The sequence below is a fragment of the Stegostoma tigrinum genome, chromosome 4, assembly GCF_030684315.1.
Source record: "Stegostoma tigrinum isolate sSteTig4 chromosome 4, sSteTig4.hap1, whole genome shotgun sequence".
NCBI classification, from domain to species: domain Eukaryota; kingdom Metazoa; phylum Chordata; class Chondrichthyes; order Orectolobiformes; family Stegostomatidae; genus Stegostoma; species Stegostoma tigrinum.
Window position 1 is genome coordinate 98,047,048 of NC_081357.1, and position 14,164 is coordinate 98,061,211.

General features: G+C 41.4%; 1 protein-coding gene across 1 annotated transcript in view; it reads right to left on the minus strand.

Annotated features, from left to right (window-relative positions):
• Nucleotides 1–3,024: 3,024 nt before the first annotated feature.
• Nucleotides 3,025–14,164, minus strand: part of LOC125452477 (pecanex-like protein 1) — a 244,466-nt gene continuing 233,326 nt past the window's right edge. The window contains exon 34 of the mRNA XM_048530940.2: nucleotides 3,025–9,038. Within this exon, the coding sequence (XP_048386897.1) occupies nucleotides 8,919–9,038 (120 nt within the window). The 3' untranslated portion in view covers nucleotides 3,025–8,918. The remainder of the gene's footprint in view (nucleotides 9,039–14,164) is intronic.

Sequence of the window (14,164 nt, forward strand, 5' to 3'; positions counted from 1 at the left end):
TCATCACCTCAGGGGACCTCCCACCCACAGCCTCCACCCTCATTGTTCCCCAACACCGCACGGCCCGTTTCTATCTCCTTCCCAAAATCCACAAACCTACCTGCCCCAGTCGACCCATTGTCTCAGCCTGTTCCTGCCCCACCGAACTCATCTCCACCTATCTGGACTCCATTTTCTCCCCTTTGGTCCAGGAACTCCCTACCTACGTCTGTGACACCACCCACGCCCTCCACCTCCTCCAGAACTTCCAATTCCCTGGCCCCCAACATCTCATTTTCACCATGGACGTCCAGTCCCTATACACATGTATTCCTCATGCAGATGGCCTCAAGGAACTCTGCTTCTTCCTGTCCCGCAGGCCCAACCAATCACCCTCCACTGACACCCTCATCCACCTAACCGACTCATCCTCACCCTCAACAACTTCTCTTTCGAATCCTCCGACTTCCTACAGACTAAGAGGGTGGCCATGGGCACCCGCATGGGCCCAAGCTATGCCTGCCTCTTTGTAGGTTACGTGGAACAGTCCCTCTTCCGCACCTACACAGGCCCCAAACCCCACCTCTTCCTCCGGTACATTGATGACTGTATCGGCATCGCCTCTTGCTCCCCAGAGGAGCTCGAACAGTTCATCCACTTCACCAACACCTTCCACCCCAACCTCAAGTTCACCTGGGCCATCTCCAACACATCCCTCACCTTCCTGGGCCTCTCAGTCTCCATCTCAGGCAACCAGCTAGTAACTGATGTCCATTTCAAGCCCACCGACTCCCACAGCTACCTAGAATACACCTCCTCCCACTCACCCTCCTGCAAAAATTCCATCTCCTATTCCCAATTCCTCCGCCTCCGCCGCATCTGCTCCCACAATGAGGCATTCCACTCCCGCACATCCCAGATGTCCACGTTCTTCAAGGACTGCAACTTTCCCCCCGCAGTGGTCAAGAACGCCCTTGACCGCGTCTCCCGCATTTCCCTCAACACATCCCTCACACCCCGCCCCCTGCCACAACCGCCCAAAGAGGATCCCCTCGTTCCCACACAGCACTCCACCAACCTCTGGATACAACGCATCATCCTCCGACACTTCCGCCATCTACAATCCGACCCCACCACCCAAGACATTTTTCCATCTCCACCCTTGTCTGCCTTCCGGAGAGACCACTCTCTCTGTGACTCACTTGTTCGCTCCACACTGCCCTCCAACCTCACCACACCCGGCAACTTCCCCTGCAATTGCAGGAAGTGCTACACTTGCCCCCACACCTCCTCCCTCACCCCCATCCCAGGCCCCAAGATGACTTTCCATATTAAGCAGAGGTTCACCTGCACATCTGCCAATGTGGTATACTGTATCCATTGTATCCGGTGTGGCTTCCTCTACATTGGGGAAACCAAGCGGAAGCTTGGGGACCGTTTTGCAGAACATCTCCGCTCAGTTCGTAATAAACAACTGCACCTCCCAGTTGCGAACCATTTTAACTCCCCCCTTCCATTTTTTAGATGAAATGTCCATCATGGGCCTCCTGCAGTGCCACAATGATGCCACCCGAAGGTTGCAGGAGCAGCAACTCATATTCCGCTTGGGAACCCTGCAGCCCAATGGTATCAATGTGGACTTCACCAGCTTCAAAATCTCCCCTTCCCCCACCGCATCCTCTCCCCCTCCCCCCACTGCATTCCAAAACCAGCCCAGGCTGTCTCTGCCTCCCTAACTTGTTCTTCCTCTCACCCATCCCCTCCTCCCACCTCAAGCTGCACCTCCATTTCCTACCTACTAACCTCATCCCACCTCCTTGACCTGTCCGTCTTCCCTGGACTGATCTATCCCCTCCCTACCTCCCCACCTATACTCTCCTCTCCACCTATCTTCTTTTCTCTCCATCTTCGGTCCGCCTCCCCCTCTCTCCCTATTTATTCCAGAACCCTCACCCCACCCCCCTCTCTGATGAAGGGTCTAGGCCCGAAACGTCAGCTTTTGTGCTCCTGAGATGCTGCTTGGCCTGCTGTGTTCATCCAGCTCCACACTTTGTTGTCTAGGAGGATAAGTGATCTGAGTGAACCTAGGTGTATGCTTATACTTCTTTCAGATGAAGGGTCTTGGCTCGAAACGTCAGATTTTGTGCTCGTAAGATGCTGCTTGGCCTGCTGTGTTCATCCAGCTCCAAGCTTTGTTATCTTGGATTCTCCAGCATCTGCACTTCCCATTATCTCTGCTTGCTTCCACTGTTATACACAGTATTGGCAGCTTAACCAAAATAGTGGTTTATATTATAAGCTATTGTTAGGTATGCCGGAAAATAGTCTAAATTGGTATACCGAATTAAAATGATCTGGTGGTCCTCTCTAGTGGGAAAGAATGTTGCCATGTGCATTAAGGCTGAATGCTTTGGTGATTCAGCAAGGTTGACCCAGTACATTTTATCATGATGGTAATCAAGCATGTAAGCATAAATTTTGCAACAGCACCTGAAGTCAAGGCATTCCACAAGGTGATAAGACTTAAAAGACAATGAATAACTGACTTCACTCTCAAATAATTGCTGTTATTTCTCAGAAACCTTAAACAAAATACTGTCAAAGGTACAATATCTTTAAGTGTGGTATGGTAATAAATGGAATTAATTAGTCCTCATCATTTAGGCCCAGCAGTGGACTCTGAAGTTTGCTAATCTGACAAAAGTCCACTACTTCAGCCACCACATTTAGATTAATCAGCCATTTAGCCAGTTGTAGTATATTGACATTGCCAACTGAAAAATCATACCCCGTATTTAAGCATTCTTCAATTAAATGAAGGATATCCACATTGAAATTGAAAAGTCTGCCACTGTGATCAACTAAGTTCAAATAATCTGTAAACTTAAACACCAATATCTTCATTCTGGGTGGATGATGCATCAAAATTGCCTTGTTTACCCCCACAAATTATAGCAGCCATTATGATGTTCAGATATATATCAGATATATAATTTTACCAAACAAGGCAAAAATTTCACTGTTTAATTTTCTGAAATACGGATGTTCAATATTGCATCATGCATAATGTAGACTGTTCATAAAATTCCAAGACAATTGAATTAACAAATATATATATCATATTAGCAGAAATAAGTTTTAGAACTTGATAGTCATAGTGCATATTCCCTTGAATTGTGGGAAAAGATTGTACAAAGATGTGCATGCAGTTCAAGAATATATTCTCAGTGCAATTGTATTGTACAGTTAAACTTCACATTATTTGATGTTTTGAAAAATTACATTCCATTTTATTCTACACCTTGATTTCATAATATCTTCTAATCTTCAGTTTTCACCTAAACTATAACAATGCTATAAATTCATCACATGTATAATTTAGCATATCTCAACAGGCAACCTCATGCAGGTATATTTAAGTGCAGGACTCGGAGTGGCCCAAGCATATTTCATCTTTTTCTCAGGGTGCCATCAATATGAATCAAAGAATTCTAAACCCCTAGCATTACATTCTGTTATACCTGCCTACAAATCTGTGCTTGAAAAGATAAACATATATGTCACTTCCTAAAAATCATTTTAAAATTTCATTTCAGTAATCTGAAGAATTAACTGAAGTGATTTGTGCTGTTTCCAAGAATTAAAACACTGTCCATGCAGTAAATGTAACATTCAAAATAGAAAAACAAAATTATCAGCTATTCAAGACAGAGCATGTTACAAGCAAAGCTAATGTACACTAATTGATCTTACTGCCTTACTGTATTGATCAATTTAAACAATGGGCTAATAACTGAAAATGTTTTCATTGGAGAAAAAGCAATTTCTGATACTTGTTGCCCTTTTGTGGGTAATTGTGTTGCAGCATAGTCTAATGTATTCAAAATTTGACAACTGTTTCTGAACTGATGTACAGATTATTCATACTTGCATATTTTCTCAAAAAGCCAAATTTCATCCATACTTTTGCTATTTGATAGTATACAATCCAAAAGGCTGAAACAATGATATAATTGCACAGTACATTATGGCAGCTCATTCTTAAATTTCAACAGGAATTTTAAGATTTCTATTTCTAAAAACAAATAGAAAGCAAGGAGGGAATTAAAGAGAAAATTGTCCTTTGGAAAAGTTTAATTTGTTTTGTATTTTGCAAAATAACTCTAGATATTCAAACATGTACTTTGCTGTTCTGTGAAGCAGTTTGTAATATTGAATTTGCTCACCAGTAGCAGATATCCTTCCTGCTTCATCCTACGGCACATGCCACAAAGGCTGACTTAATGGTTTTCTGCAGCTCCACAATACAATTTTGCCTCATAAATGAGACTGATGTCAATTTTTATCAGGCAAGTCTCTGAACAGATGAATTGCACTGCTATTTTTGTCTGATTATGTTTCCATGAAGCGCCTTGGGACTTTTTTTTCTATGTTAAAAGCACAATATAAATGCAAGTTTTTTCATAGGCACAGAAATAAGAACAGTGGGCAAAGGATTTTGTTCATGAATAAACTATTAGAAATTATTCCACTGGAAGGCAAAGTGGAAACTGAAGAAAGGGGGCAAAATAAATGCATAATCTACAGAGTTCAGTGTATCCTCTGCCCACTAGCTGAAATGTAGCATAATTAGAGGGCTTGGCCCTGTTAGTTGTCCCCAATGCCAGGAAATCATATGGTTTACAAAAGAGGTCACTTTCTCTATTGTACTATGTTAGTGCCAGCTAACTGAAGCTGCTTACTCTAATTGCATCTTCTTTGTAGAACATCAGCAAATTGAAACAGTAGTTTACTTGTACTTTTTTTGTCCTACGACTAAATGACTACATCCCCTTTAACACTATGTTCTGTAATATTTGTAATTTGGAGTTTTTTAATGAGGTAATAAAAATTTGAGTAATGCTGTTGATATGGTGTACATAGACATCCAAAAGGCATTTGACAAAATAACACAAAAGACTTGAGCAAAGTTAGCGTGTACAGAATAAAATGAACAGTAGCAACATAATTACAAAATTACAAGGAAACAGTAGCAGTTAATAGATTATTTTTGGATTGGAGGTAGGTTTAGAGTGGACTTCCCAGTGATTGCAGTTAGGACCCCAGAAGTTCCATATATATAACTAACCTTGATCTTGATTTACAGGGCACCAATTCAAAATTTGCCATTGATACAAAACATAGCAGTGTAGTGAAGTGTGAGGAGCACAGTGATAGATTTTAAGGAAGATATTGTCTGATGGAATAGGTGGACAAATGGCAGAGGAAACTGCACGTAAAAACAATTAAGTGATTCATTTTGGTGGGAAGAACCAGAGAGGCAATACAGGAGTATACGAGAACAGGGACTTGGGTGTAGTTGTGAATAAATCATTTAAAGAACAGGGCAGGTTAAAAGAACATACAATAAATTACTTTATCAAGGAAGGAAGTTAAAGGAAGGCAAGGAAGTTAAATTAAACCTATATAAAACACTTGTTTAGCCTGAAATGGAGTAATGCATCCAGTTCTGGGCACAACTTTGGGAGGATGTGAAGGCATTAGAGAAATTGCAGAGAAAGATTGGAGAAGTCAGGATTTTTTTGCTTGAAGGTAAGGATGAGAAATTTGATAGAGGTATTTCAATGCCTGAGGGATCTGGTAAACAGAGTAAAAAGCAGAAAATTCTCTTCACTGGAAGAGTTGAGAATTGAGGATACAGATTTAAGAAATTGGCTAAATAAATAACGGCAACAATGAAAAAGCATTTTTACACAGCCAATGGTTAGGATCTGGAATGAACTGACTAAGAGTGTGGTGGAAGGAGAATCAGTATAAACTTTCAAAAAGGAACTGGATCATTACCTAAAAAGGAAAGGGCACATGGGAGTGGTACTGGGTGAATTGCTCTCCTTCAGAGAGTGAGCATAGACATGATAAAATGCCTCCTTCCACCCTCCCACCTGTGCTGTAACCATTGTGATTTAACAATTAAAATCAACCAGCAGAAGAGAATCCCAAAATTCAATCACCTTTTTCATATAGAACTGTTTCCTAGGTTTATTCCTTCATTGTCTCTAATTTGCACTTTCCAAAACCAGCATGTCTTTCAATCTTGCCTGTCAATTTCCCTTAAAGATATAATCTGATAATGTTGTAAAGCCTTCAAAGTTCTGGAGGACACAAGCTTGTGCAGTCTCTCCATGTAGTTTAACCCTTGTAGTCTGGGTATTATTCTAGTGATATCTACATTGCACTCCTTTGAAAGTCAATACACATACCTAAGGTGTAGTCCTCAGAACATTGGTCAGTACTCTAGCTGTGGCCTAACCCAAACTTTGTGTAGCTGCATCATAATTTCTGTATTGCTGCTACCTGTATTCTAGTACTCTACATAACAGACTCAGTATTCTATTAGCCATTTTAATAATTTTTGTACCTATCTTATGACATTTTAACTATGTACCTAAACCACCAAGTCTCTTTGGACCTCCACTACTTTTCATTGATTTAGCATTCATTGTATGTTCCTTTGCATTCGCTCCTTGTCTTCATGTATCTTGCTTCTGTTGATTGCCTTTACACACAACTATGTAAAACATCAATGTGGGAGTTCAGTGCTTTGTTTCACGAAGAGAATTTTGCATTGTTCCTAAAACATGAACAATTAGTATCACCAGGAGCATTTACAATCCATCAACTGTGGAATCACCATGAACATTGAGTGTATTAGCTAGGAAACAGGTTTGTGGATGAGCTGGCACATTCCAGGTGGTATTGGTCTGGAATCTGAAAGCTGTCTGTTGGCGACAGTGTAAAAGCTACTTACATAGCAGATTTTAAACACATGGGAAATCCCCCAAAGACTGCAGTGTCTAACCATCTGGTAAAATCAATAAAGATATCAGGGAACATGGTATGGGTGTCTGCATGTGATCCCATGTGTAAGTAGCTGCAATTATTAAGCTAGCACAGATTTTCATTATCACCACGCCTACCTTTTAATACACTTTGCCTTCATTCTACTCCATTCCCCATTACAGAGACAGTAGTAGAAGTGCAGCACATACAGTACAGTAAGTACCTGAGCTCAGTTCGTAAGATGGACATTAACTATCTCAAAAAAAGTACTGGTGCTTCCTGCTTCTTATTCCTCCCCTCCAATTCTCCCTATCTGCATTTAAGTGTGGGGATTCATTCAAATCTGCTTTTGTCCTCCTCTTTTACAATCTGAGTTTATAATATCTTCCCACTTTTGAGTTCTCGTAATACAAAGGACTGGAAGGAATAAATACTCAACTTTATTATTTTACACAGCATTTATAGTAAACAAACATGCTGTACAGCCCAGATGATCCATGCTGCCATTTATGCATGATCCTTTTTTTCCTGCTCCATTGTCATCTCACTCTATTGACATATTCCTTTCCTTTTCATGCATATATCTAACTTCCCCTAAAAGCATCTGAAATATTTGCTCAATCATTCCGTGTTTAGTGAATTTCATGTTCCCACCACTCTCTAGGTAAAGATGTTTTTCATGAATAACCAAATGAGCTTTTCAGAATTATATTTATAACTCCTCATTTTGCATTCCCCTAAATTAAAAATTATAATAGGCTTCAAAAGACATAGAGAAGGTGTTTTCAAAGAGCTCTATGCAGCCACCACTCAGCCTTCTCTTCCCTAGAGAAAGAAGCTCAGCTTGTTTTATCAGCCCTGAAAGACTGACTCTCTCAGTTTTAATATCATTCTGGTAAATATTTCTTGCACCTTTACTAGTGTCTCCAGAACCTCTTTACTAATAAGGATACCAGAACTGCACATAATACTCCCATGTTGACTAACTACAGTTCAATATACACACTTTCCGCTTGGGAATCCTGCAGCCCTCTGGACCCAATATCGATTCAATAATTTTAGGGCCTAAACTCTCCCATGTCCCAGTCCCCTACCCCACACACTCGGCCTTGTTATCACACAGCCTGCCGTTACGCACCCCCTATTGTTGGTCACTAACAGACCCCATTAACAACCATTCACCCTCCCAGCCTCATTGTTATTAACTCTTTGTCTATCCAACTGCTCTTCTCTCTTTTTAGGCTCTGTCCTATTTTTTTTACTCCCTACCCCATATCCCTCCCTTTGTTCTGCAAATAAACTGACATTCTCTCAGCCACCATCAGTTCTGAGGAAGGGTCACGGAACCTGAAACGTTAACTCTGTTTTTTGCCTTCACAGATGCTGCCAGCCCTGCTGCACTTTTCCAGCAACTTTGTTTTTGTCACAGTTCAATATAGGTTTAAATTACGCAAGTAATTCTGGAGCTGTAGAATGCTACACAAATTCATCATTAACATTTTTAGGAAGTCATTTGTAAACAACCTTCCAGTTTTTTTCATTGTTTTGTGAGGTCAGACTTTCTAACTATGGAGCTAAATACAAGTGATTGTTTAGTTGCTCCTTTCTAGAGACCTAGTATTAGCTTTTATCAGCATCTACTTATTTGTCAAAATTGTTGAACCCAAATCACACTTGACCCTGTACAGTATCTAATCTGGGAATGGAGAACATTGAGGAAGTCTGATAAATTTCAGGTTCAGTCTGGCTGGGTAAAGCAGGAATGTGTCTTTTAAAGAAACCTGAAATTGCATTATCATTCACAAATAGCTAGTTTTTGATGAGGTGTAATCAGCTTTGAAAATGAAACAATGCATATGCTTCTCTAAACAAAGCAATATTTAGCATTTGATTTGGGATAATTCCACTGGATTATGGTTGCTCCCATTTCATTTTCTGGATGGTGTGAATTCTCTCCCCATTTGCTTCAAAATCTCTAGAGTTCCATGCTTTCTCAATTTATTGATTTTACTGCTTCATTTCAACCTGATCATCTCTGACTGACAGTCAAGAGATCACTAGTGCTTCTAATTTCACACTGGGCGAGTAGTCACTGTCCCCTATTCTTCCTGCAAGTTAAGGTTTCCATTCTGAGAATGTGAAATATCATCTGTGTTCATTGAATCTTTCTGATGGTTGGAAATTGTAACATCCAGAGATGACCAGGCATCAGAGGTGCCCTACAAAAAAAAAGAACAGAGTTAATCATTCTCCACAAAGTATAAAATCATACCATGCTGAGAAACAGCTGTAGTTCCTTTAGAGAGCTATTGAATTAGTGCCAGCCTCCAAGCTCTTTCACCTAACTTGCAGATATTTTTCCAAGTATACCCTCCAACTCCATTTTCTTAAAAAAGACCAAAGTGGCAGACCTTTGTTACAAATAAAACTGCAATACATGCACAAATATATGGTTCAATATTACTAAAAGTTGAAAGTTTTTTGTTTTGCACTCATCAGGACTAGGATGCAAGGGACGTTTGAAAAAAGATACACCATTTTATTCGGCATAAGAAGAGGGTGCTAATTGGTTGGGCCGTTAATGATGTGGGAATGCCACAAGGACATTTCATTATTTGAACAATTCCATTTAAAAAGTAATTACTGAATCTGCTTCCACACTGTCTCAGATACAGCACTACAGTTTGCAACAACTCAAAATATTTCTTCTCATCTCCAGCAGAACTACCGCAACCTCCCATTCTTTAGCCAATTATCTCAAAACTGTCTTCTCTGGTTCCCAATTCTACAGCTTGTGGAAATAGTTTTAGCCTCATTCTTTTTATCAAAATCCCTCATATTTCAAACACCTCCCTTAAGTTTTCCTTTGACGTTTTTCTAAAAAGAACAATTCTAGATTATCTAGCATCTCCATATAACTAATGACTCTTGTCCCCAGACGTTTACAAGTAATTACCCCTCTGCACATTCTCAAAAGCCTTGACATCTTTTCTAAGTATTTTCATCTCTAGTAGACATGGCTAGGAAGGAAGTTTCATTTGAAACACAAACTTAACTAATATTTACCACAAAATGCCATGATCAGTTGTCCACATGAATGTTAAAATGCCGATTGCCACTTAGATTGCATGCTAGCACTTATTAATAAGCATGCATATCATCTTAGTCACTGCAGCATTAAGTTAGATATTTTCTAATCAACCTGTTAGAGATGTTATTACACATCCCTGGAGCAGGTGGGACTTGAACACAGGCCTCCTGGCTCAAAGGTAAGGACACTACCACTGCACCACAACAGCCCAAGAGAACTGAATTACTGCCCTATCCTAATAAAACATAATGTAGTTGTCAAAGAATTATTAAGTTCTACTTAAAAGGTATGCAATATTCCAGTGTTCACTTGTTGCCTGACAGCCAAAGAGAACTTCTGAAGAAAGCAGTAGGCTTTCTGAGACACTTCTGTCAAGATTTCACTTCGGTCTGAACAACTTCTACTTTAGAAATTAGCTCAAGACTTCACTGAGAAAGAGCGATGTACTATTTTGCGTTATTGCATGTTACTGGGAAAGGAAATTCTTGATCATGGACATCTTGTTAGGGGTCTCCTTTGATCTGTAGGAGAAATAAGCAGAGGATGTGACAGCAGACAGAGTAGCACTATTTGCAGGAGAGAGGGGCAGGGAAGTGAAGCAGACCTCTGCTCCCTTGGAGATACAAATTCCTCCCCTGCTGGGTCCTCTGCTGTTATGTCTCAGACTCTGTCCACTGTATCTTGACCCCTTTTGCTAGCAAAAAATTGCTTTTAATCAGTATTTGAATGCTAATCCTGCAAGTATTTATTTTTGTACAGATAAATTCAAATTATACTAATCAGTCATTGGGACCAAATAGCAGCCTGAAACCAATCTTTCAATGTTATAGTTATACAGCAACCATTTAGAACCTATTTTCACCTTTCCCCAAACTAACCACAACAATCTCTTTCAACACTATTGCAGTTTTGGCCTTGTGTAGGAATCCAGAATAATGGAAAGAAGGAGCAAACTTGAAGATAAATAGTCACATAGAATGGCAAACATATTTCCATATGTCAACCATTTAATGCAGCATTCACGGACCGAATATAAATGCCACTACTCCCTGCATGTGTTTCCCCTCCAATTTTTCTGTTGGTCTCCATTTCTGCTGTTTCTCTATCTGACTCTCACCTTTTCAGTCATTCTCATCTTTTCTTTGTTCATCTAAGACTCTGTTCTATGATTATTTTGATTTGGTAAGTTGATGCAGCAGGCTGCCATACTGTCTGGTGGTGGGACAATCTGAAGTTGGCCTTATTTCCACACAGTTCACAATTTTGCTGGGCAGAGTCCCTTTTGATTCAGCTCTTCAGGTCACAACTTCTTGACCTTGGGAAGGTTCCTCTTCTTGCCTCTGCCTCAAAAATCTCCTCTTTGGAACAAATCACTCATTCATTTTCAAATGACTTTGTTTCTCTTGCCCAGCTCTCAAATTGTATGCTATTTAATGAAGAGCCATCTATTGACTTGAGGGACTTCCATGTCTCAACTGAGAGAACAAGGAAGGAATAAATTCTTGCTCCATCCACTCTTTGGACATCCATTGTATTTAACTATTTAACATTTAAAAAGTAACTTGATCACTCCTTCTTCAGTCCAAAATGCAAAACCTCACATTTGCTTACTTTGAACTTCATCTGCCCGAGTTTCACCCATTCAGTTAGTATTTCAATAGCCCTTTGTAATTTTATGCCACCATCTACGCTGTGCACAATGCTGACTATATTTCCGTCATCAGCAAATTTGGAAATATAACTCTTCATGCTATTTTCTAAGTCATTAATAGATAATGTGAATAATTGGGGCACTAACAGATCCTTATGGGACACCACTGGTCGCATTTTGCCAATTCGAGTACCGACCCTTTATCCTTGCTTTTTGTCGTTTGCCACTCAACTAATTACCCAGCCATGCCAGTAATTTGTCCTCAGCTCATGGGGTTCTACCTTAGTTCACACCAATTTATGTGAGACTTTATGAAATACCCTCTGGAAGCTCATTTAAATAATAGCCATTGACATTACCCTGTCCACTACATTCAGTATCTCTTCAAAAAATTCAATGAATTCAGGCATGGCTGACTTGACATAAGTCACTGCTGGCTATCCATAGAATTCCTATAGTGCTGAAAGAGACTATTCAGCCCATCGAGTCTGCATCAACCCTCAGAACAGCTTCTCACCCAGACCACACTCCCCCCATCTAAATCCTATCCCCAAAACCCTACATTTACTATGGTTAAACCTAATATGCATATCCCTGGACACTATGAGGCAATTTAGCATGGCCAATCCACCTAATATACACACCTTTGGACTTTGGGAGGAAACTGGAGCACCTGGTGGAAACCCCTGTAAACACAGGGAGAACATGCAAACTCACATAGACAGTCACCCAAGGCTGGAACTGAACCCAGGTCCCTGGTACTGTGAGACAGCAATGCTAACTACTGAGCCACTGTGCTGTCCTAAAAAATGCATCCTAAAACAATGCTGGAAGCCACAAAGTGAGAATCATACCCCAAGTCTAATAAGTCATATCCCTAATTAACTTAACATTTTCAAGGTTCTCAGTTACCCATTCTTGATTTATAGACAACAGTTTTCCCATCACAGATATTAGGCTTAAACTAAAATGTTAATCCCTGTTTTTTCTCTTTCACCCTTCTACAAAAGTAGAGCGATACGTGCAATTTTCTAATACAAAGGGATGACTTGTATATTTAGGGACCTCTAAAATATTATAATTAGGGTGTTCACAATGTGTTCCCCTACTTCCTTTAACAATCTCCAAAGAAACCTTCAGGTTCCAGGAATGTATCACTCTTTAATTCCATTAATTTCCTAATTACCAATGTTTAACTACATTGATTTTAACAGTCCCCGTTCCCAATCCACCATTAATTTCTTGGAACTTACAGCAAGCTATCCCCTGCAAATACTGAGGCAAAGTAATTATTCAACATGTCTGCCATTTCCCCACTGTCATTGACAATGTCTCTACGATTAGTCTTCAGTGGGTCAACATTGCTCCTGATTAAAAATAACAAGGTGTAGAGCTGGATGAACACAGCAGGCCAAGCAGTATCAGAGGAGCAGGAAAGCTGACGTTTCGGGCCTAGACCCTTCTTCAGAAATGGTGGGGGGGGGGAAGTGGGTTCTGAAATAAACAGGGAAGAGAGGGGGAGTGAAGAGAAGATGGATAGAGGAGAAGACAGGTGGAGAGGAAAAGATAGGTGGAGAGGAGACAGAGATGTCAAAGAGGCGGGGATGGAGCCAGTAAAGGTGAGTGTAGGTTGGGACTTAGGGAGGAGATAGGTCAGTCTAAGGAGGATGGACAGGTCAAGGGGGCGGGATAAGGCTGGTAGGTAGATGGGGGTGGGGCTTGAGGTTGGAGGAGGGGATAGGTGAGAGGAAGGACAGGTTAGGGAGGCGGGGATGAGCTGGGATGGTTTTGGGATGCAGTAGGGGGAGGGGAGACTTTGAAGCTTGTAGAATCCAAATTGATACCACTGGGCTGCAGGGTTCCCAAGCGGAATATGAGGTACTGTTCCTGCAACCTCAAGTGGCATCATTGTGGCAGTGCAGGAGGCCCAGGATGGGCATGTCATCTGAGGAATGGGAGGGAGAGTTGAAATGGTTCGCGACTGGGAGGTGCAGTTGTTTAGTGCAAACCAAGCGTAGGTGTTCTGTGATCCCCAAGCCTCTACTCAGTTTCTCCAATGTAGGGGAGACCACATTGGGAACAGCCGATGAAGTATACCACATTAGCAGATGTGCAGGTGAACATTTGCTTGAAGTGGAAAGTCTTCTTGGGGCCTGCGATGGGGGTGAGGGAGGAGGTGTAGGAGCAGGTAAAGCACTTCCTGCAGTTGCAGGGAAAAGTGCCGGGTGTGGTGGGACTGGTGGCGGTGGCGGGGGAGGAGTGTGGTTCAATCTCTCCCCTGCAGAATGTGCAGCCCTCTGCTCCAATCCCAACCTCACCACAAAACCCGCGGACAAGGGTGGCGCAGTCGTAGTTTGGCACACCGACCTCTACATCATCGAGGCCAGGCGCCAACTCTCTGACACCACCTCCTACCGCCCTCTTGATCATGACCCCAACCCCGACCACCAAACCACTATCTCCCAAACCATCCACAGCCTCATCACCTTAGGTGACCTCCCACCCACAGCCTCCAACCTCATTCTTCACCAACCCTGTACCACCTGCTTCTATCTCCTTCCCAAAATCCACAAACCTGACTGCCCTGGTTGACTCATTGTCTC